We start from the raw sequence: 25,248 nt of genomic DNA on the forward strand, positions 1-25,248 counted from the left end.
TGGAACTGGAAAGGAATGTCCTTGATTAATATGAAATGGGCTCCTGGATTTAGACAGAGTGATTTATGCCTTTCTATAATAATGCCTCTATTTTAATTGTTAAGAGTACTCTTAAGGCAGTAACAGCCAATAGTGCCAGGACAATTAGGGCAGTAATTTCCTCCAATGTTGTAAATCAGTCCCAAGTGTTTGGTGAGCAAATGGGCTTCAGACAGGCGACAGGGAGAGGATTTGCTCCAGGAACTGAAGTGAGGGGAGTAAGAGTGAGGAAGGGGAAAGAGTGAAGTGCAACTTCCTCTCCGCTACAAGTACAGGGAGAGCTCCCTCGCCGCTGCATTTGGTGCTGTTGAAAATCTAGGGAGAGCCCCCTCCACCTTGGCTGACGTGGAGAGCTCCCCTATCATTTAAATCTACTATAAACCCTGATTTGCTCTCCCTCTCTGATCTTCTACTGCCATCCCAATAATAAAACTTAATTTTGTACTGTGAGGGTCTGAAATCCTTTCTCCAAAACACACATTCTTCCTTACAAGACTTTTGTCCTAGGCATCTAAACATATCCCTGCCATCTAATACTCATAACATTCCCCCTAACTTCTGCCTTTCTGTTGCCAGCTGCTATTATGGCATGGCCGGCCACCCATCAGCAAGGAGGGTAGAAGACCTGGTGTCCTCCACCACTAGAATCAGGCAAGGGCTCAAGCCGCTGGTAGACGCAGAGAATGGTGTAGTTGCCAGTTTCCCCTGTGTCCTCACCATCTATTGGCAGATCGAGCATGCCACTGTGACAGATGGGACACTATCCTGGACAAACCTTATTGAAAAAGTTGATGGATCATTGTTGGCCACTGTATGTAATCCCTTGGGGGAGGAGGGACCACAGCCCTCCAGGAACTAAGAACAGTGGGGGGTGGTTGGTCAGATTCGCTCAGGTTGTAACACCTTCAGAGAGCTACCCGCACCTGGAGAGAGGCTCAGATATACTGGTTCATACTGGATTCTCCAAGGACCAACAAACAAAGAAAGGAATTTTGGTTAAATAGCCTGAGATAAAACCGACATGGGGCCTTCTTTCTGATCCTGCAAACGGACGGGGCCTTCTGTCTAAGAGGGCCCCAATCCTTAGGGAAGGGTTGGAAGGATTTGGCTTACCGAGGCCCCATAAGGTTGAGGGTGCTCATTGTGAACTAATAGCTATAATGAATTTACCGATAAACCCTTTGGTCGTGATAACCACCGAGAGCCCTTGTTGGGGTGAGGGGGTGATCCCTGGAAAGTTTATTAGCACACATGTAGGTTCTTTTGTTGTTTTTAAAATGTTTTCTCAGTAACGCTTTCACCTTAAAAATAAAAGTGCTGGCTTAGAAAGAGCTATGTGGTAACCCACCTGTTTACCATCTCTGAGGAGAAAAGCAAAGCAGGCCTGCTTAGGCAGTCTGACTTTGCTGGGGAATTTACAGTATAGGCAGGGAACTGTGCAGCCTGGAAATTCCCCAGTTAGGAGTAAGACAGATGTGTGTCTCCACCCAACAGAGGTGACAGCTGAAGAGCTGGAAGCCTAGAGTGGGTGTCCTTACTGGACCATGGAGGGAGAATTCAGGAGCAGTTACCCTGAAATATGACAGTCAACTCTGCAGTTTGTGTTTTCTTTATCAGCCTGCTGATGGAGGGAAAGGATCATTAGTGAGTGGTTTTGGGTTGTGGAAGACCTAGATTCAATTTCCTTCTCTGTCACATACTCCTTGTGTGATGTTGGGCAAGTCGCGTAGTCTCTGTGTACCTCAGTTCCCCATTTGTAAAATGTGGATAATAGCACTTCCCTACCTCACAGGGGTGTTATGAGGATAAATACATTAAATACTGTGAAGCACTCAGATATTGTGGTAATGGGGGCCTAATAAGTACTTAGATAAATAGATATCCTGGAGGTACTTGCAAATCCCTTTTCTGCCCTGAGGGATGCCACAAAAATCCAGTTTCTCCTCATTCTGTGTTTAAAAGGGCTCCCATCCCTGTCTAGTACAATGCCATTTAGTGCTGTCTTCCTGCACTTTGGGTGATACCCTGGTGGTGAGTACTGGACAAAGTGTAAAACAGAGTACTTAAGAGAAGAGATGGGTCAGAAAACCTTTCCCTTATGTATATCATTATGCACTGAAACATAGGCAAACATCTTTTAAAGGAGCTTTTCATATTTTTTTTACCATGCAAGAATAAAATGGTAATTTTGCCTTCTTCTCCACATCGTCAGCAATGACTGCTGTGATGGAATGTTCTAAACCTGCCATGAATCTCTTTGTACCCCTTTGGATATAGAGTTTCTACAGCACTAAGCATAGAAATACTGAAGCTATAGAAGGAAAGGAACAGTTAACATCTTCTAGCCCATCCCCTTGTTCCCTGTTGTACCTGCTTTACTACTTTCTGCAGTTTAGTTTTAATCTTCAAAGGGTTTTCCCTCCTTCCCTTAAGAGGCTATTTCAGAGGCTAATCGGTTACAATCTAACAGGTCACACTGTCAAGAGGTTCCTCCTGACACTTCATATACTCCTAGTTAGACCCACCCTACACAGTTCCTCTCTGTCTTTCATATGTTTGGAGATCATATGTCTCCCATCTTAGTCATAGTGAGGCAAACTGTACATATTTAGCTCTTTTGAAAGTCATGAATCAATCATTCATGCCCCCTGGTTGTTGTTGTCACTCTTCTTAGAACTCCCAACAATTTGTTTGGTATTGCGATGCTCAGAACTGAACACAATATTCCAGGTGCTGTCATATCAAAACCATGTAAAGAGGAACTCTGATATCTGTGCTCCATAATGCAAAACATTCTCTTTTTTGGGTGGTGGGAGAAGAGAGGCTTTTAGAATAGTTGGGGTCTATTCATCAGAGCTGCCCAGTACCTGCAGTTCCAACATACTTCAAAAGCAGTTGCAGGTACTCTGCGCTCTTCAGTTTCCAGCCCTTAGTGGTTTTAGGGTCTGATTGGCTCTGATGAGCTTCAGCGCTTTTTAACAGTAGTAGTATTGTACACCATTGAAACATGTCCATCTTCAGCCAGTGAGGTTGCTTGCTTCCTTAAACATGCCGGTGGTCCCTCGCTGTAGCAGTAATTATAGACTGTTCCATTGCCCATGTGGATAGGAGAGAGGGGTCGCTAATTTTAACTCTCTACAATGAAAATATTAATGAAAAGTATTTAAATATCAGGAAGTGCATTGTATGCACCCAATTCATCTCTCGTTGCATGAGTAGTTGAATTCTTGATTCAGGTGAGACCAAACCATTTGCTTTTGCATGGTTATGAACTCCTTATGGTCTCACCCAAATTGCCCATATGATGTCACCGCTCTGTGAAAAGAGGTTTTGCTTGATCTGTTTATGGGTGGTGATGAGTAGTACATTTAAAGGGCTGCTGGGTCAGGTATATACTGAAGCAAAGCTGAGGCATTTACCAGATCTCAAATCAGTTTATTGTGAGTGTTCTACTACTGACCACACAGTATTGCTCATATGCATCATTTGTTTTTAAGAGCAACTGATTCAGTTCAAATTTTTTTTTTAAAGGAAAGCAGGAAACAATTAGGAGATTAGGAGAGACAGTCACAGTTTCATGGGATCCATTTTTCTATATAATGTCTATTAATTATGTTTCTCTATTTATTAATCCATTGGCACCTGTTAATCATTCTACAATTTTGGCTAGCAGTTGGAAAAGTCAATTCCAAGTGTTAGACATATGGTTATTTAGTTACTAGAATCTTCAGTGTGTTACACTGCAAGTATATAGAAAGAAAGGAAGAAAAAAAGAAAAAGAAAACCCTTCACCCTAAGAAATATTTAGAGCAATAAAAATATTTGCTTTGGAAGGATCCTTGTGGAACAAAACTGATTGACGCACATTCAGTGAAATAAAATAAAAGCTACATACAAGACAAAGGGATTTTGAGAGATGCCCAGAATGTTAAATTAATGACTCTGGAACTAAGCCTGGTCTCACTGAAATTAGTGATTAAACTCCCATTGATTTTAACCGGACTTGGATGTGACCCTTTGTGTAATCTTTCTCTGTCCTGTGCTGATTGGCTGGTTTGCCCATTCCCTCATAGCCACTTAATCTCAGCCTGGCTCCGCATCTGCTCCTCAGACATGCCTACACTCCTCTGCCCTGTCTTCCTTATGCCCTTTCCTTCCATGGCCCCTTTCCCATCATTTCTCTGTCTGTTTAGCTAACTCACTTCTAACTAAACTTCAACCCATGCCAAAGAAAAAAGTCCTGCCATTACCATGACTTGTGATGCCATTGCATTGTTCGTTGTGTTTGCGCGTTAGACCCCTGCCCCCACCCGGTGCCTGTCTTGGCTAGCTAGATTGTACATTCTCTGGGGCAGGGCCTTTGTACTATTCAGTGGTTATAGAGTGCCTCGCAGAACGGGGCCACAAGTTTGGCTGGCCCCTAGGCACTGCTGAATAATTTATTGGAGAAGGAATATAGTTTAGTGATTAGCACACGGGACTAGGAGTCAGGGGCTCCCGGACACTTTCTGGTGCTGCTGCTGAGCCCCCCCGGCTATGTCTACACTGCATTGTAAATCCAGTTCTGTAGGGCCCAGGCCTGGCGGGGACTCGATGTTTTCAAGCCTATGCTTGAACGTCCACACTGCATTGTAAACCTGGGTTTACAATTGCAGGACCTGGATCTTACAGCCGTGCTAATGCATCCATACTGTGCTGCGCGGATCTTTTGACTTAGGTCTTCGGCTTGACCTGTGACCACACTGCAAAATGACAGGGCTTGAGCAAGAGTTACAGCAGGATTTAGGCTATAAGTAACCCACCCACTCCCCCACCCCCTAGCAGGGTCCAAGGTCACAGGTACAGAGTGCTTGCTGACCGGAGTCAGACTGATTTGTGTGTGGATGGAAGTGGGGCTTGGGCTCAAATCTGATTCAGAACCTGGCTTAGTGTGAAGCTTAGCATAGACATCTCCCCGGAAATTAAGTGATTTAACCACGAGGGCTCTGTGCTTTGTTTTCCCACTTCGTAAAATGAGGATTATACTGTAGCTCACACAGGGATAGATTTTCAAAGGCCCAAATGGCAGTTAGACACCCCACTGAGTTTGAAAATCTCCCCCAGGTCTGAGGTGAACTTGATTAATATTTGTCAAGTGCTTTGTAAAAGGCACTATAGACTGAAGAGTAGTAGTATCATAGGGCTTTGTCATACAGTACTAGTTTATGTAATAAAAACAATACATTTAACATTTACAAAAAATAACAGAATATTGTTTAGGCAGCTATGCTACTATTTTGCACTTCTCTCTGCCAGTTTCAAAACACTGGACAGATATAAATGAATTAAGCCACACAACTACCCTTAGACATAGGAGGAATAAAGCTCTGAAAAGTAAAGATAAAAATGCAGTGCTTTATTTCTCTCCTGTAGGAATGGCAGTGCTAAATCAATATGGAAGAGATGCAAAGAGAGACATTAATTTGCAACAAGCTTAGCAGGGCAACTCTTTGCTAGGGTTGAGCAAGACTTCATTATTGGCCCAGTTGGGAGAGCTGTGGCCTATGGACCAGGAAGATCTTCATTTGAATTTCCTCTGGAGTAACATGTGGACATGGGTAGTGAGTTGAACCACCTTGCCACTGGGGACGCCACCAAGGGCCTGATCCAGAGCCCGTTTATGTGTGTCACCGTTGACTTAAATGGGTGCAGAAGTGAACCCCAAATTGGTTCCATCTCTTCTAGTATCTGGCCACCAGGGCAGATGCATCACAATTAAAATTTTAAAAATTGGGGTTGGAAGGCGTTGTGAGCAGGCTTCTGCTGTTCAAGCAAGTCGTTTGCAAATACACATTGTTGTTGTCTCGCGTGCTTGTGACACAAACCCAGTTAATGCTGTGGTTATCCAGATTGTCCCTCTCCAATTGAAATGCACAGAAAGACACATGCCATCTTCTCTCCCCTCTTGCCCCAATGGGAGCTCACAGGGCAAAGTTGGGAGGGTATAGGAGCCCTGTGTTTCAGAGCACAGACAACTGACTGCTCAGGACTAGTGGTGCCATGCCAGTCTATTGCACACATGGAAGGTCTCACCTCTGAGTTTTTAGTCTTTTAAAAGCACACATGCACACACAAATCTCTCTTCACAGAGGAAAGAGGGTGTTGTCACTTTAATTTGGGATTCAAACAGTTCGCTTGTGGAATTCCCCTAGAAAGTGTGAGGAAAAATCAGAAGCAAAAGCAGCAGGACATTTATGGTATTACTGGGCTTAAAGCATTTTTAGCCTTGTTTTAAAACGATGATGTCAAGTTCAGTGAAACCTAAAATTAACTTGTTCTTCCCCTTCCACCCTCATATGTCTCTGTATATTTTTTGCATTTGTGTTTTATAAAACAAATGCGTCGGGGCTCATTTTTTCCTAAGAAAAATTCAGTGTCAGCAGCTCAACACTCACAAATAACCCTATAATGAAAAAAGAAACAAGAAACCGTGTGTAAGCCATGACTAAGGGATCCTTCACAACAAACCAGCGTGTGCTAAGGAACCCTTCAATAACAATAGAGCACACATGCTATGACCACCCGTCAATAACAAATAACTTGTGTTATGAGCAGCCTTACAAGGTCAAATGAGCATGCACTGCCCAGCACTCACAAGCAGCTCTATAATAACAAACTAATGCACACATGATCATATGCAGGCAGGACAATCCATGAGGATGAACCAAACTCCAATATCAAGGTTTCAAGGGTTAATATTAATAATTGAGCTTTTAAAAGTTATGCAGAATATCTTATGTGTCCTTTTTAATGGTTGGGTTTATTTCTGCCGTATACCTAGGTCCTTATACAGCCCCCATCTCCATAGCATCGGAGTGCCTCACAAGTATTAATGTATGTAACACAGAACTACGAGGCTGAGAGGCATTATTATCCCCATTTTACAGATGGGGAACTGAATAGCAGAAGCATTCAGTGACTTGCCCAAGGTCACATGGGAACTCTATGGTTGAGCTGAACCCATATCTCCTGAGTTCCAGTCCACAGCCTTTACCCGGAGACTATTTTTCCGCAGTCCCTTTCCAAAAATGTACAATAGGCAAGAACTTACACACAACAGCTGGACACAAAGCATCGTTCTTTTATATAGCTGTGGCTTTTCAATAGGGTGGTGCCAGCAATGTGGGGGCAGCAGTGGAGGGTACAGTTGGTGCCTGGCCCTTCCACTCCTGCTTGGTACATTAGCCAGCAGTGAAGCAATTAAATGAAAGTTTAGAAAATGCACACAAAGTTCCCAGTTCTATCCTCAGCTGCCTGCACACAATTCCCATTGAAGTTAGTGGGCTTCTACATAGGTCCGTGAGGGGAGAATTTCTCCTATGGTGCTTGAGGCTGACATTAACCGCTTTGAATGTAGGTTTTGCTTTATGCAGACCCAGCGGTGCCTGTAAAACGCCTGCAATTCATGTTTTTAAAAAAATCTGAACATACGAGTCATTCATCCTATAGAACTGGGCTGTAGTTTATGGTGTTGCAGGTTAATAAATAGCCACTAATGGCTGGGCTTTCCAGAGTCAGAACACCAGGGATAGTCACTTGGCACCACTTCTTTGCTTGTGAATCTTTTAAAAAATCTTAAGAGGGGGCTAGCACTGACCTGACAGGTTGGTTACATTTGTTTAGTGCATATGCCTGACAGGGTTCAATCTCTGTACACTCATCCACTGAAAGCTAGGCCTGCCTCGCATTTACAGCAGGGTCAAGCAGGTGTTCAACACTTAAATAGAATAGAAAATGGAAACAGTGAATTAAGAATTGACCAGTTGCATTAAATGTGTCCATTCTGGTGAGCAGCTGAACCCTAAGCAACAAACTCTTTCCTGCTTGAATTTGAAGCACGCTGGCTTCGTCCAGGGGGCTTTGCAGCAGCAGAAGGAAGGCCTGATGGAATCCTTCTTCCCTGAGGCTGTAGTAAATTGCTCCCAGCCACTACTGCTGTTTTTGACCCAGAGGCAGCTAAGTCCTTGCCATATGGGGGTTTGGCCAGTGGATCCTTGTAGCTGCAGCTTCACTGGGCAGGTCTTATTTATTATTTGTGTTTCACAATAATGTGTGAGGCACTATGTACGCACCTAAGGAGACATGGACCTTTCTCCTAAGAGCAAACAATCCTGCACCCATCCCCTAGCTGGCCCTCACCTTATCCCAGCCCTGTAGCATACTGACGGTGTGGAACCCCTGGCAGTCTGCTCAGTGCAATGGCACTGGTTCCACTGCCTGTTGGATGGGGCGTGGGGAGGGGAGGGAGTAGAAGCAAGGAATGGGGGACACATTTTTAAACACAATTAGCTGATACAAAACTGTACCCGATTTGTCTTGATCTGCACTAACTGGTCAGTCGTAGTCATTGTGTGTGTTAACTCGGGTCTTCACCATAGTGATTAATTGTGATGACATTTTCTAGTGAAGATATGCCCTAAGTGCATGAACAGTTGGGAAGGAGATGCTGTGTGGTTAAGGAATGGTGCTGCATGTACTAGAGAAACAGGGTTTTTTAAAAAACTTATTAATGAGTTCTCAGCACTTTTCTCTTTCAGTGCTTTGGAAGACTTTTATGTTTCCCTCAGGTGTCTTAAAGACTTCTAGTTTGCAGTGCAGACCTCCCAGTGGGGCTGTGACCTGGTCAGAAGCACTGACTCTTTTTATTTTAAACCCACCAGCAACAAAAATACACAGTATATTTTTGAAGGGAAATTTCCTTTTTGGGTTTTTGTGCCTCTGAAAGAATTTCCGATGTAGGCAGACAGTAATTCCCAGCTACATGCTTCCTGATAAGGAAGCAGTTTCAATAAATGCAGCTAAAAATAGCTACCTTTTTTATTTTAAAATACTTCGAGAGCTTTGTTTACCCGTTCTTTCTGTTTGCTGAAAGAGGGGTTGGCTTAGGATCAGAGTTTCAGGTTTGTCACCTTTGGGCTCCATAGGTCTACAACTTCAGATTCTAATTGCATTGACTGAGTCTTTTATCTTTACAAGGCAGATAAATTGAGTGATATGAAGTTTAGAAGGTGTGTGCCTCCGTCTTTTGCACAAGATCTTAAAAACCAATGTCCAATCACCGTTGCATGGGGGACATTGAAGACCCCATGGCACTTTTCACACAAGCAGACATTTGTCCAGCGTTTTGAGGAAAACTCATCCTGCCTTTGCTGTGTGCTGGCTTAAGCGCCAGAGGTGGCTGAATTTTGGTGCACCTGTATGTATATAGTTTCTTAAAGTGCTTCATGGTCTTTCAGAATGAATGGCACTATATAAATGTCCATTATTTTTATCTATTATGGAGGTGCCACATAGTGGCTCCATAGTTCTGGCATAAATAGGCTTAAAAGTGGGCGTTCATTCCTGTTTTGTTCTAAAAGTTGGTTTCCGATTGGTGTGGAATTTTGCACAGAGTTAGTTTTTAGGCCTTTTGAATTTCTCGTCTAGTTTTTGTTTGATTTCTCTTCATAAATTTTTAATAGGAAGTCTGTGAACTTGGGCTCTGGGTGAAATGTGTCCACAGCAGTACTACTTTTATTGTTGACTAATATAGCTTATCAAACATTGTCTACACAAAACTTGATAGAGAGGGAACCCTGAGTAAATCTGATGTAATAGGTAACTTTTAAAAAAATAAATCTTTTTTAAAGTTGGATTTAGGGTCACTTTTACATATTGTTCATGATATGACTGAAAATGTCTGTACTGTGCACACAAACTTGATTTTTTATGGGGGTTGGACCCACATGAAACCATCTCTATCTGGAGCTACACTTCACTATCAGATTTTATCCTACACTAGAGAAGGGTTCATGTTGTGTTGCTGACACAGGAGGGCTCATGTGCGGCTGTTGATGGATAAAATATAATCTGTCAGCAGCTGCACTTCTACAGCCCTCCCACCTCCCCTTTTAGGCATTAAAAAAACCTAGGAAATGAATACACAAAAAACTTTCCTGCAAAGCAGCTAAAGCTGCTACACACAACATACCAGATACAAACCAACAGAAATGAAGGAAGTGAAAAGTTAAGCCACTTTAACAGCACATACCTTCCACTTACTCCACCCGCAAATAATTTACCATACCCACTACTACTCTACACCACAGACCATGTACTGCAACCTTAACTCTGGCCAACTGGGGATACTAACCTTATATCACCCCCTTATACTGCCCTTCTGTTCACTAGCCTTTACCAAAATACCCTCTCCCAACACAACCAGCTACTACATCAAACATCCACAACTGCTAGTGTTGTTGGAAAAATAATCTGGTCAAGAGGTGCATGCAGGAAGGGAATTAAAGGGGGAGCAGAGTTAAGGAATGGAAGGGGTCAGACCTATGGGATCATCCTGCTCATCCCACTAGCAAGGCAGGGTTGTGCCCTACAGCCACATACCAATTCACCAGACTAAGACCTCACCTGCACTGGTCAGCACCATTTTAATTTCTCCTTTCCCTGCAGCCCACAGATAGCAATGGAGGGGAGGGCTAGTAATGGGTGTTGGCCAAGTATCCGTGGCAAAATCCTGAAGCATATCTTGGAGTGCTTTGTCCGGTCTAGTTCTTCATAGACAGGACTAAAGAAAGGTGAGTGACTCTTTCCTTTCACTTGTTTATTTCAGGAGGTAAGCTGTAAGTATTGGCTTTGATGGACTCAGCATTGACTGGGTGCTTTTGTACCCCTTTTGCAATACACAGTACACCTGCTGCATTAAATAGTAGTGGCCAAGCCATTGGTAAGACTTCCTAGGCTCTGAGCAGCTTCCTAGGCTCTGTGACTGAGGGTTAAATGAGCAGTTCCAACAGGTTCATCCAGCAGCGACTAGATCAAATAATTTCCCTTCTCCTCCCCCTCAGCTACTTCATAGGATATTCTGACTTGTAGCCAATTCCTACCCAAAAAGGCATTCAGCTGCTGTCAGAGCCCCTCCTTTTGGCCTGTTGGTCCTGCTCTGGGCTGGCCCGGAGCCCAACAGATTGCACAAGGGTGCAGCTGCTGGTAGCTGCCTCCTTGACCTCAGCCTTCTTTATTCACTGAAATGCCCTCCAAGGGCTGAGCACTTGTCCCTTTAGACAAATTCCTCATGTAACCTGTTGAGAATATAGTCTATTAAAAAAAAAAAAAGATACCTGAAGCTTTTTACCTTCTGGCTCCTGTGCTTTGGGGTTGCAAAGAGTAGGCTGATCTGCATGTACAGGCCATACCATGCCTCCTCAACTGGCCCATGGAACATGCACAATTAATACGGTATTAATTAATTATGGGGAGAAGCTGCTGCTGGCACAAGAACCAAGGCTTCCAGATTATAAAGTGAATGCTTTGATGCTGAGCTTTAAAGAACATTTCCATCAGCTCAAGCCAGCAGAAAGTTCCTGTGATATTTAAACCCTCCCTCCTTTCAGACTCCAGAGTTCAGAGTCCTGCTACCCTGGGAACAAAAAAAAAGGGCGGGGGACAGGGGAAGAAGGGGTGTTTTACAAAAACACAGTTGAGGATGTTAGCCGGTGTGGAAAACATTTATGCTGGACTGGGAATGGGAGTAGGGGTTGGTGCTGCAGCCCTAGTGTAGCGGAAATAGATACCTGCTGAATGAAAATAGAGGGTGAGACCCTGGCCCATTGAAATCAGTGGGAATTTTGTCATTCAGTGGGGCCAGGATTTTACCCAGAATTCTTCACTTCTCTGCATAACTGCTGCTTTAGACAATGACGGTGGGAAGAAAGAGGTCCCTTGGGTCTTGCGCAATATTCAGAAGAATTTCTCTCTTCCATATTGCAGAAGGAAGTAGCCCTGGTTCAGGCAGGTCCACAAACCAATTACTCATTTCAGTTCTGCCACTTAGTGTGGCCTAAAGGATTTCCTGATGGTGGAAATCTCCCTTGATGTATGAAGGTTCCTCCTTCCTGCTCTCTCTTTCGTTCTGATTTCTTCCAAACAATCTGTCTCCATCAGTGTTTAACCCCTCACTGGCTTTCACTTCCTCAATGGGCCTTGGGGAAGGCAGCTTGTCAAAAACCACCCTCTGTGTGCAGATACTTCTTGTTCCCCTATTTTTGTGTGTCACGCCTCTGACTTTGTATCCAACTTCCTTGGAAACTTCCTGAGTGGCCGTATTGCCTCTGGGCCATTAGGTGCATTATTCTGGGTAGTCACTACTGTGTTGTTGAAAGTCTAATTAATCATTGGGGCATCTTGATCTTTTTTATGGGGGTATTTTTTTACTACTGTTTAAAACTAAACAAATAACTATTGATACTCAGAGATAATATGTATCGGCATTATTGAACCTATAAGACCCAATTCACTATTGCCCTGTAACTTGTGGTGTTTGCATCATTACAAAGTAAGCATAAAACACTACTGGATCGGCATGGTCCAGTTAGAGGCCCCAGTCAGGTTGGAGCCCATTTTGCTGATGCTGTGCAAACATAGTAAAGAACAATTTCTGCCTGGCAGAGTTTAAATGCGATGGCCCCTGATCCTGCAAACCCTTATACCCATGCTTAACTTTAAGCCCATGAGTAGTCCCATACAAATCAGTGGGACCGATCATATGTGTAAGTGTTTGCAGAATTGGAGCTTACATTAAGACAAGATGCAACACGCTAGTATGAAAAATAAGCAGAGGGGCTGGAGAAAGACAATTAAGGGAACCCCTACAGGAAGGTATGGTTAGGTAGACTGGCTATGTTCACAATTGACAGGCCTAAGTAAATGAGACATTAATGATGTTAGTAGTCCCTGCTGGCCTCATGCCTACCTGTTAGCAGCACAGGCATTACTGCTGGACAAATCACAAAAAGTTTGCAGTCTGGTTTAGTTCTGCTGAACACCCAAAAGTAATAATAAATAATAATAATAATGCCTAGCTCTTTTCATCAATAGTTCTCAAAGTCCTTCACAATCTTTTTATGTATTTATCCTCATGATACCCCTGAGAGGTAGGGAAGTGTTATTACAGTAACTCCTCGCTTAATGTTGTAGTTATGTTCCTGAAAAATGCGATTTTAAGCGAAACGATGTTAAGTGAATCCAATTTCCCCATAAGAATTAATGTAAATGGGGGGGTTAGGTTCCACGGAAATTTTTTTCACCAGACAAAAAACTATATATTATATAGATATACACACAGTATACGTTTTAAACAAACAATTTAATACTGTTCACAGCTATGATGATTGTGAAGCTTGGTTGAGGTGGTGAAGTCAGAGGGTGGAAGAGGGAGGGATATTTCCCAGGGAATGCCTTGCTGCTAATTGATGAACTAGCACTCGGCTGAGCCCTCAAGGGTTAACACATTGTTGTTAATGTCACCTCTCACACAAGGCAGCACGAACATGAGGGAGGGGAGACAGCATAGCAGACAGAGACAGACACACACCGTGTGTGTGGGAGAGAGAGAGAGAGATGCACACTGCCCCTTTAAGTAAGCTGACCCACTCTTAAGTGCATTGTCTTTTTAAGTGGATCAGGAAGTTGAGACAGCAGCTGCTGCCCCAAGCTCTCTATGTCTCTCTCCATCCATGTCCCCTCCCTGCTCTATATGAAGAAGGACTAAGTGGGGTGCAGGAGCAGGGGGGAGGGGGGACACCCTGACATTAGCCCCCTCCTTCCCTCCCTGCATAGCAAGCAGGAGTCTCTGGGAGGAGCTCCAAGGCAGAGGGCAGGAGCAGCACATGGCAGTGGGGGGAGGGTCAGCTGAACTGCCAGCAATTGATAGGGAACTTAGAGGAGCAGGGAGCTGATAGGGGAGCTGCCAATCCACCCTGGTTACAAGCCCCCACCAGCTAGCTGCAACGGGCTGCTCTTCCTGCAAGCAGTGGACAAACCAGGCAGCTGCCAAACTACGTTAGAAGGGAGCATTGCGCAACTTTAAACGAGCTTGTTCCCTAATTGATCAGCAATGTAACAACAAAACAACGTTAACCGGAACGACTTTAAGTGAGGAGTTACTGTACTGCTATCTGAGACACAGAGAGGCTAAGTGACTCTCTCAAGGACACACAGGAAGTCTGTGGTAAAGCAAGGAATTGAACCCAGGTCTCTCAAATCCTAGGCTAGGCTGAACTAGGTGGTTGCCTTCCCAGACCGGTTGGATATGCAAAATGAGGGTGAAAAATCTCTTGTTTACAAGTCTTCTCCTGAGAGTTCTGATAGTGTTCAGTTGTGCCTGAGTTACCACAAGAACACAGACTCTCACCACACAGCCTGCTGATACTTTGGGACAGGACTTGGAGATGCAGCAGAAGTGCATAAAAAATTAAAGTTTTTGAAAATTCTAAGTTTGGGTTTGAGTTTTTGCAGAAGTTTCTAGTTTTATCTAAACTGGGTCACCCATCCATCACTATGTATATATATGTAGGGATATGTCTACACAACAAACTAAAACCCATTGCACCGAGTATCAGAGCCTGGGTCAATAAACTCGGGCTTGCAGGGCCAGGTTATGGGGCTAAAAGTAGCTGTGTAGACATTCCCATTTGGGTTGGAGCCTGGGTTCCAAGACCCTCTCCACTTGCCAGGTTTCAGAGCTGGGCCCTAACCAAAGCGGTAACGTTTACACTGCTATTTTTAGCTCTGCAGCCCAAGCCCCGTGAACCAAGTCAATTGACCTGGGCTCTGAGACTTGATGCCACGGGTTTTTCTTTGCAGTGCAGACATACCGTAGGTGTTCAAACCCCTCAGCGATAAACCTGGTATAAATGCCTAGAAAGACAGGTGTTATTCATGCATGCATGCACTATTTGTTACACTTCTTTCTCTTCTTTAGCTCTAATTAGCACCTACTGCGTGATATAACCGTTTATCTTGTACATATTTGACAGATTACTGCACTTGCTCAGAAACACTGTTCTTTCAAAAAACATGGTGGATACTGCACGGACATATCCCACGTTAACTCTCCCAGAAAGATTCAGAGTGCCATCATATGTATAATAATAATAATAATTTTAGCTATGTATAATATGCACTGGGGAGTGAAAAGTTACTGTGTTTGTGAAATAGTGTTTAGATTTCAGCCAGTATTTCACCAGAGATGGTCTTCAAATTGGGCATTATGGTGTATGCTGTACAGTGGAGGCTCTAGGTTGAAACTGTAGGTCAGGCAGTGCAACTTGCCTTCACTGCACTTCGTGTGTGCTCATTAATTGAGGATGCATTAGAAAGTGCCTGATGCTTTCTGGGCCTTTTACTGTTGTGCTGAAGCCTTTTAATGTAAGACCTGATTTACACACCGTTTTTGTACTACTTTAAATACAACATCTTACAAACTGATATACTTAAATTGGTATAACCTCGTAGTGTGGACACAGTAATACCAGTATAAAGGTCCTTGTCGTGGTATCCCAGAATAACTGCGTCCACAGTAGGGGATTGTACTGTTTTAACTCGATTGTTTCCTAAATCATTATAGCTAAAGTGGCACAAAACCTGTGGTTAGACCAGCCCTTAAAGTGCACATGTGCATTATTCTATCTGGGGCACAGGAACAGCTGTACTTCGTGGATTTTGTCACCTGGAGAAGCAGGGTCCATGTCTTCCTTTTTGTCTATACAGCACCTAGAATATCCTTACTATTTGAAATAATAACCCTCTGTTTAATTAACAGCTCCAGATCCAGATGCCACCTAGCATTGGGATAAAAGTAAATCTTTTACTTTAATTTTATTGTCTTGTTTGTGTGGGGGCAGAGGCCCATGTTCTCTGATGGCAGAGCAGTCACTGAGACAGTTGTGGGGGCCACTACACAGGAAAATCTCAAATCCAGAAGGAAAGCTGGGGGTTGTCCATCAGGAAGATAAATGAATACTCAGTGTGGGAAACGCCAGGAAATATTCACAAGGTTTTACGCTACATTGTGAACCTCCCCTGGCTGCAGATTTAACTCACATTAATCAAAGGATTTTGTTGATCAAAAGTTAGCTGAAGTGCTCAAGCAAACCTGGGCTGATTTTATGCTTTTGCACCAAAATTGTCAGAAATAGGCAGTTTTGACACACAGGCCAGGTGAAACACAGCGGTTTTGAGTGAGATCTTTTTGAGATATTGAGTTCATTCAAACCCAGTCCTCAATGTGACACTTGGCAGTGCAAATGGAGCATGCCCAAATTGATACCAAAGAAAAAGCAATATGGCCAAATTTCATGCTGCCTTAACCCTGGGGTCCTACAGAGAGCTAGAGAACTTAAAGGAATTAGTGAACATTCCAGTAGTCACCATTGTATACACTAGCGGTCTCATCTGCACTGTCATTTCTATTTTGTTGGGAACCCAGTGACTACAGCAGGGGTAGGCAACCTATGGCACATGTGCCGAAGGCAGCATGCGAGCTGATTTTCAGTGGCACTCACACTGCCCGGGTCCTGGCCACCGGTCCAGGGAGCTCTGCATTTTAATTTAATTTTAAATGAAGCTTCTTAAACATTTTGAAAACCTTATTTACTTTACATACAACAATAGTTTAGTTATATATTATAGACTTATAGCCATTCTAAAAACGTTAAAATGTATTTCTGGCACAAGAAACCTTAAATCAGAATGAATAAATGAAGACTCGGCACACCACTTCTGAAAGGTTGCCGACCCCTGGACTACATTGTGGTTCTCCAATTGTCCCTTGGGTGCTAGGGCAGTAGCATGAGTTCCCCCAGGCTCCTACCTTGCCTGACATGAGCTATCTTTTAACTATGACAGGTGACTATGGTGTTTGTGCTGGGGAACCTGCTTACAGTAGCTGTTCCAGTATAGACATCATGTGAGCCTTTATATTTTGTGTTTGTGTGTTTGTGGGTGTGAGAGAGAGAGAGAACCTGAAGGGCTGTTTTAGGTGATAATTAACTCGGAAACTAGAGATCATGGATAAAAGTGAAGGAGGGAATTTGCCTTTCAGCAGTTCTGACAAAAATATAAATCAATTGAAGAGGCAACAGGGCAGGTTATTTGGAGAAGGAAGGAACTGGAGAGAATGCAACCAGCCACCTGCTGGAATTTGGGGCTCAAGAAGCAGATCTCGGGGGCAAACTGACTTAAGCCTTAGAAAAGGAGGAGGAGGTAAGGAGTCTCAGAGTTAATATGCACAGGCCTCCAGTGGATCATATATCTTTCTTTGTTCCTTGGTATCTAATCTTTTCCCCTCAGTGTCTTGGAATATGAAATAGTGTAAATAAATTGGTTCCTATTACCCAGCCATTGTCGGCAATCTAAGTGGGGACGAGATCCAGTTTAATCCTAGTCCCCTGTATATAGCCCTATCTCCTCCATGCAATACGCAATTTCAAATTCAGCTCCACTTCCCCTATTGCTCAGAACCCAACCTGCAGGCATTTCGTTTTCCTTGTCTCAGTCATTTTTTCAATTACTGTTAACTGTTACTTGTGATATGCAATGGGAAATTAAAAACTTACTGGAACTCTGGCAGGGCTTCTGATCCATGTTCCCTTTGCTAAGGTGCTTCATGAAATAGGGTATGTTATTATTCACTTTAGCTCAGCCGCTCTTGGCTCTCGGCCAATTAGTGATTCACAAGATGTCTGTGAGAATCATTTTTATAAGCTTGGCTCCTCCACTTTACTTTAAAATCCTCACTGTGAAAGTTTATTTTAAATAAAACCACCACAGAGCAAGAGCAATTGGTAGTTATAAGGAACAGAAAACCGTTTCCAAAGTCCCATCAGATGAGATCTAAGATTAGATGAAGAATTTGTCTCTGATTTCCAAGTAGGGAATTTGGGGGGGGTGCGGGGGCAGGGACTGCAGTTCGCCCCCTCATCCCTTGTCACTTCTCAGCAATCCCAACTGTGTGTGTGTCCTGTGTATCTCTCTCCTATAGAACAGACTCAGAAACTAATCTCCTCTGAATACTCCTGGGTGTCTGATGTGTGCGTAGGGGGCACAAGGGGGAGTGGGAGTAAAAGCAAATGCAGTGGAGTCTCTACACGCTCATGTGAAAGCAGAGCTGTTGATCCCAGCATGCCGGCTGCAGCAGCAATCCAGGGGTGTTTTCAGCACTTGCATGCCAAAGTCTCTTCAAATGTCTCTGCTCAAAGGCATGAGCTGGGCTCACTTCTGAGGGAAATTTCCTTTTTGGGGAAGTTGCTGCAAAGGAATTTCCTGTGTGGGCAGACAGAGCTTCCTGACTTGAAGGCTTCTTGGAAGGGAAACCGTTTCATAATGAAATGACAAATTAAAGACATACCAGCCTGGTTCACTTCAAAACAGCTATTGAGAGAGCTCAGGCAGTGCACCATTATACTCCTGCGCAGAATGAAAATAAATTGCATCCTGACAGGATTCTCTATCCTGGAGAATATCCTTCCCTCCTGCCCCCCCACTTCCCATTGGTCTCACTTTCTGCCACCCCCATTATTAGCTGCCATCTCAGCTATCTTTTACAGCCCCCTCCAAACAGCAGGTAAGTGGGTGTATGGCTCAAGCTGCTATGTTGAATATCTGCTGCTGCACCCCTTCCCTACAAAGCAGGCAGCATATGTCACTTTAAGGCCCATGGGGCAGTTTAAGCAATTTCAGGGCCCCTTTTGAAAGCATTTGATTGGCATCTCAACTGCAAGGCCCAAAAATCCTGACTGCGACCAGCACAAAACTCTTGTGCCATGGCAGCTGCATGGGGGGTGGAGGTGAGGTGGGTGGGGAATCGATCCCACGGAATGTTGACAAGCATGTTTATGTGATCATGAAGATAGTTATGGGGATTGCAGGTACATATTTCCTGTTAAATAAGAGGGAGGAGAACCTTCAGTACACCCCAACCAGAACACAATGGGGAGGGGAAGCATCCTAATTCCCCAGAGGGCCCTTGTTAGCAGCATGGAGTTTTCAGTAAGCACAAAGCAGCATGTGTTCCTGCCCCATATTGCACTGAAGTGTGAGCCATAAGCACCACACTAGCACTGATGGTTCTCCATGACCCGCAGGACCACTGTTGCTGGAATGTCAGAGCCCTATTCCATGAAGACTACCAGAAACCATCCTCCCTGCTCTTTCTCTGACATGCACACATACATACACATGCACAGAGTGACTGGAGACATGCCTTCCAGTTGGGAGGAAATATTTAGAGGCATTTTGCTTCACCTTTCTGTGCCTCAGCTTTCCCATCTGTAGAGTGGGGATGATGATAGTACATATTTTTGTAAAGTTCTTTGCAGGCTACAGATGACAAGCTCTACGTAAGTACTCGGTAATGTTATATTCTTTGGCCAGCCTTCCTGTCTTTCTTTCCAGCCTCCCCCTTTGATTGATAATTAGAGTTACTCTAACATTCTGTCACAGCCCCACAAAGTGTGCATACCTTATTTGGCCAGGTTGTCAAGCACGGTATTTAGTGCTTTTACTCTGTGAAAGACTCCTTGCCCTTTTCCATTGCTATGAGATTCTGTTGGAGTTTCTAACATCCAAATCACTGGTGCAACATTGCCAACTCTCACAATTCTGTTGCAGATCTTGTGCTGCTTTTTATTTTTCCTTAAAGCCCCAGTTCCTTCATGTTCATTTTAGCCCTCATGGTTGCAGAAAAAAACTTGAAAACCTGACATGGAGAGGCTCAGAAATCAAAATGCAAATAAAAAGTACTCCAAATGTATAATTTAAAAACCCCTCAAGCTTTTAAACCAATCTTATAATTTGTTGGGGGCCTGATTTGTGTTTTTCCAACACTTGAGATTGGCAGTTCGGCAGGTGATAGTTTAGAGTCAGGACTTTGATATCAGTTTGCAGAGAGAGATGTTTCAGCAACAACAGTGCGTATTTGTTTATCTCAGCAATGTCAGGGGTGAAGAGGAAAATACTATAACTAGTACATTGCCTACTGTGATTAGCATAACGATTTATCATGCATAAAGCACGGGGCTGGCGCAACCCATTAGGCGACCTAGGCGGTCTCCTAGGGCGCTGCGATTTGGGGGGCGGCGACCGCGGCGGTATTTCCATGGCGGGGCCTTCCGCCGCCTCCGTGGGGGGGGGGGCGGCATTTCGGGGCGGGACCTTTTGCCGCCAAGGGTGGCGGAAAAGCTGGAGGCGCTCCTGATAAAGCAATACCATGGAGGCACATTTGATAGTAAGGCATGATCAGAACTGGTTCGCAGCAGAGAGAGAATATTACTGTTCCTCAAAGCAGAGTAGGGCCCATGGTGGGAAATGCCAGCTTTACAGCAAAAGCACAGGTGGTTAGTAGGAAAAACAGATATTTGCAACAGTGCTTAGCCCTCTCATTCATTCCATCCTTTTAAGTATCACTAGCTCAGTGAGAAAAGAAAAACAAAAGGTTCGCAACAGAAAAGTCCTCACTAGAGCTTGGGCTTGCATTCAAATACCCTTTTTCCTGCCTGTACTGATGACAATTCTGTGTAGTGGTCCACATGGCAAAATTGTGTATAGCTCTACCTGGTGCCACAGATGTGCCACTTTAGGAAGAAGGTGGCTGGGCCAAGAGATCATGGAGCACTCAACAATGAGGGGTATTATAGAAGTGCCTGTTTTTTTCGTTTTTTTTTTTAAATCCATATTGTAAGTCCTGTGGAATTTTGGATGCTCTGATGTCATATGTGGAAGTAGGCTCTCCAAAATGGCACCCATACTGTAAGTGTGTGTCTGTGCTATTTAAAAAGGCTTAGAGACTAAATTAATAGTATTCTCTGAAAGGGTTAAAGCATACTGGTGGGACCTTTCGTGGAAGCTTGCATTGCTGCTACCCATGCTGTACTTGCTTATTATTAAGTATCAGAGGGGTAGCCGTGTTAGTCTGGATCTGTAAGAGCAGCAAAGAGTCCTGTGGCACCTTATAGACTAACAGACGTATAGAAGCATGAGCTTTCATGGGTGAATACCCACTTCTTCGGATGCAAGATTGCTTATTATTATTATACTTTGCAGCACCCAAATGTGTGCTTGATGCTTCACAATGCAAATACAAAGAGTGAATAAACAGAGGGCTTATGCCTTTTCCTCTGTCACCACCTTTTTATAGCATTACATTCATTATTAAAATCAACACACAAACCATTATTTTGTTCAACTAATCTCCATGTCAAGAAATTTCATCCAGATTCCTTTAGCGTCAGCCCTTTGTTTGGGGGAATTTGTTCTTTTCTTCTTGCACTTGACACAGGCTCAAACAGCTCTCTGATTTATCACCCCTCTTCATTCCCTTGTTAAAATCCCTTAATCTCCTCTCCCTCCCCCCCCCCCCCGCCAAAAAAAAGAATACAGACCTGGTTTCTCTAAGGTTTTTGAATAAGAACTAAACAGAATTACTTTTAATCCACTCAAACCTCAAATCCAGGTAATATCCAGAAGTAGCAGCAGCCGCCACCACAGGAGGAAAGCTGAGTGGGAACACAATTGTTAAGCTGTATGTAGAACAGCACAGTTCCACTAAGCCTTTCATAATGAAGGTTTACATTGCTAATCAGGTGCCACTCCAGGCTCACTGGTTAGTTTAACCATAGCAATTTCCAGCAAAATGCAAGGGGAGAGACTTAATTTGTGCTGTCCCCCCCGCCCCTCTTGCTTTAAGGATACAGACTGGTAGTTCTTGGCATGAAATCAAAGCAATGCTGGAAGGAAATGAGGTAGAAAAAGGACATTAAAATCACAGCCACAGGTCTGGCCTGATAGTCTATTAGTTTTGTTCCTACTTCCCCAAAGAAAATCCTGATATGATTCCTAGTGGTCTCTCTCATGGGCAGCGTGTGGACTGCCGAGCCGGGGCCCAGCCCGAGCTGGGGCCACTGCACAGGGGAACTGGGAAGAGCGGGTCAGAGTGGGAAGCAGGAGGAATCTGGGGGCAGAGTATGGGCGGGGCCACGCCTGGCTGTTTGGGAAGGCACAGCCTTCCACAGCCTATGATACCCGCTTGTCCGTGGTCTCTCTTGCTGCTTGGGTTGGCAGGAGCTGGGAGTTTTATACCCCACTCCTGGCAGTAGTGTTTCAGTTGCTCACTCCTGACCCCTCTGAGGCCTGCACAACTCGTAAAGCGGCGAGGGCCGTATTACTCCAAAGAAAACAGCTGAGGGCCGAGCGCTGCCAACCCCCTTGGGAGACTATTGTACATAGATCCCACCAGGAGGAAGGTTTGCCTGATTCAGCCTTAATTTTCCCTTGCTCAGTTCAATCTCACCCCAAACAATCTCTGCCTTTTTGGTGTTTACACATATCTAATATTTGCCGGCATCTTCCTCCCCTCCCCTCCCCTGCCCCCCAATATACTGGTGGTATACATTTTCCTGCCGTGCAGAAGCCATGTTTTTGAGAGCATGGCAGATTCAGAATTAAAACAGTCCAGGATGTGTGTGTTTGTGGAGGGAAGAGGGCTTGTCTTTTGGGGAGGGAGAAGGACATTCTCAAGTAGCCATTATTAGGATTGTTCTACAGCCCTGACTTCCGACTGGGCTGAGAGCAACTGGTATTTTATCTAGTTGAATATGACCCTCATCATTTGAAATGCTTCCTGTTTCACCTCGCTGGAACTTACAATCACAGATACATTGTCATAGGAACGTGAACAGGAAAGACATAGAAGTAAATACTCTCTATGTTTGACTTCCTTTTTATATCTATACGCTTGTACTAGAGAAGTTTATTCAATTAAAAAATAAAAACTTTCTGGTGACTCCTGGAAGAACCCAGCTTTGAGTTTGGTTGATCCCTTGGGGATCCAGAGTGCAATAATACTATGCCTGAATCAGTGCAGGTTTGCATGGTGCCAGAGCTATCGCAATGACAACATTTCAACATGGTGCCAGTGACCGTTCTACGCGAGCAGGTCCAGAGCCTGAACGTGAAAAATATGGACATGAGTTTCCTTTCTTGCACAACCCCCATCATGGGGTTTCAAGTTCTCAACTTAGCTATAGATATAAAATACTTATTCCCATGTATGCTGCTGGAAGTAACAAGTACATCCAGGGAATATGAATGAATTTGAATGAATGTTCCATTAAGGATGCAGGCGCAGAGAAAGGGTGAATAAAGATGGCACTCATGCCACACATAATTACCAATGACTAAAGTCTAGATGACACAGTAAATTAATGCCCTAGTCTTTTTTTCTGTGATGACCTGTATTCAAATGTAGATTAGGGCACCAATGAAATGAGTTGGGTAGCTGTCTTCCTAGTGCCGTCTCTAGAAGAAACATTTGTCCTCCCAGAGCTTCTACATGATTTGGGACCAGGAGAAGACTAGCCCAGTAATAGCAGGGGGTGCTGGGGGCAGGACTGAAGATTATTGCCAAAGCTGTGTAGGGGTCCAGAACTGGAATTGCACCTGCTGCACCCATATCATCAGGGTTTTCCTTGTTCCTTCTAAGAACAGCAAAGATTCAGCTCTACTTAGTTAGGGGGCCTGACAAGATGATAGTCCCAGGCAGCAATACCTAGAGTTGCTTTTGGTGAGGTCCTCCAGATATTTCCAGAGGAACTGGGTGGGGATGGTCTCTCTTTCTGTACTCTGACATTGGCAGCCTGTTCCTGAGCTGGCCTGTTAAAGGGACAGAATGATACTTTGTTTCGGAGGGAAATTTCCTTTCTGAGGAAGTTAGTCATACCCAACAAATAAATAAATAAAAAGTTCTTGTTTAAATCCAGTGTGGGTAGAGGGAGTGTCCTGATTGCACATTTCCTGGGAAAAGGCAGCTGTTGACATATCACTGACTAATGAAAAATTGCCTGCTAAAGGCATCTCCTTTCCATAAACTCATTCCAAGAGGCAGGAGTGCCTTAAAGGTACAGACCGTGGATATTTTTTCTTCAAACCTTTCTGAACAGGATTATTTGTATTAATGGATATGTCTACATTGCAAAGAAAAACCTGCAGCACCGAGTCTTAGGCCGGTCTACACTGGGGGTGGGAGGGGATCAATTTAAGTTACGCAACTTCAGCTATATGAATAACGTAGCTGAAGTCGACGTACTTAGATCAACTTACTATGGTGTCTTCACCGTGGTGAGTCGACTGCTGCTGCTCCCCTGTCGACTCTGCCTATGCCTCTTGCCGCGCTGGAGTACAGGAGTTGATGGGAGAGTGCTCGGGGATCGAGTTATCGTGTCGAGACTAGACGCGATAAATCGATCCCCGATGGATCCATCGCTGCCCACCGATCCGGCCAGTAGTGAAGACATACCCTTAGAGTCCAGGTCTATTGACCTTGGGCTACAGGGCTAAAAATAGCAGTGTAGATGTTCCCGCTTGGCTGGCGCCTGGATTCCGAGACCATCCCCCCTCGCTGGGTTTCAGAGCCCGGGCTCCAGCCTGAAAAGAAACATCTACACAGCAATATTTAGTCCCGCAGCCTGAGCCCTAATCAATTCACCCAGTCTCTGAGACTCGTTGCCACAAATTTTTCTTTGCAGTGTAGACATACCTGCTAACGCTTGCAAGTTCAGGCCCCTAGCTGTCGAACATGAAAGTGACCTGAAATAACTTTCAAAGCCTGCCTGTCATCATGATGTGACACTGAGCCTAGGCAGCCCAATGTCATGAAGTGGAGAATAGCAAGAAAGAAGAGAAACGCAAAGGAGACACAACGAAGCTTGTGAGCAGCCCAGCCGGATTTCCCGTAAAAACCAGGATGGTCCTTGACTATTGAGGATGACAACACTAAGAAATTCGACCGTTTCTGATCTTGGATTAAACCTGTAACTTTATGTCTAGACTGGAAATCCTCGGGGGTTCAAAGTGCTACCTACCTACTACTGCAAGATTTCCTAGCATGCATTAATGCAGTGTCCAGAAACATCTGGGAATGGGTCGACCGAGGCACTTTTAAATGCTACCCTGACTTTTATGTCTAAGAGAAGGGATTATGTATAACATTTAGTTCAACCTGAAATGACGTCAGTGCCTTACTGGAAGTTAACTAAAAAACACCCCCCCACACACACCCTCTGCTTCTACAGAAACCAGTCTTATTTTTAATCTTAGAATCATCATCATGCAATTTTTTTGACCCCAACAATATCAACAGAATACAATTATGCAAACAAGGAAGTTTCCATGGGCTGAATTGCACAATCCAGATTGAGAGAGAGAGAGAGAATCTGAGCTGTTAAAGTATCAGAGGGGTAGCCGTGTTAGTCTGGATCTGTAAAAAGCAACAGAGAGTCCTGTGGTACCTTTAAGACTAACAGATGTATTGGAGCATAAGCTTTCGTGGGTGAATACCCACTT

At 44.1% G+C, this 25,248-nt stretch overlaps 1 protein-coding gene across 7 annotated transcripts in view; it reads left to right on the forward strand.

The window, feature by feature from the left end:
- ETV6 (ETS variant transcription factor 6) overlaps positions 1-25,248 on the forward strand; it is a 177,118-nt gene that overhangs the window by 56,956 nt on the left and 94,914 nt on the right. The window contains exon 3 of one of the 7 annotated variants that reach the window (XM_065584061.1): positions 15,674-15,709. The exons of 5 other annotated variants lie outside the window; for them this stretch is intronic. Coding sequence is in view for 1 of the 2 variants with exons in the window: in XM_042846018.2 (XP_042701952.1) it covers positions 16,920-17,115 (196 nt within the window). In the remaining variant the exon portion in view is untranslated. Of the gene's footprint in view, positions 1-15,673; positions 15,710-15,769; positions 17,116-25,248 lie in introns of those variants that run through there. One more of the 7 variants, XM_042846018.2, reaches the window with a different exon arrangement.

This window comes from Chrysemys picta, chromosome 1 (assembly GCF_011386835.1).
Source record: "Chrysemys picta bellii isolate R12L10 chromosome 1, ASM1138683v2, whole genome shotgun sequence".
NCBI classification, from domain to species: domain Eukaryota; kingdom Metazoa; phylum Chordata; order Testudines; family Emydidae; genus Chrysemys; species Chrysemys picta.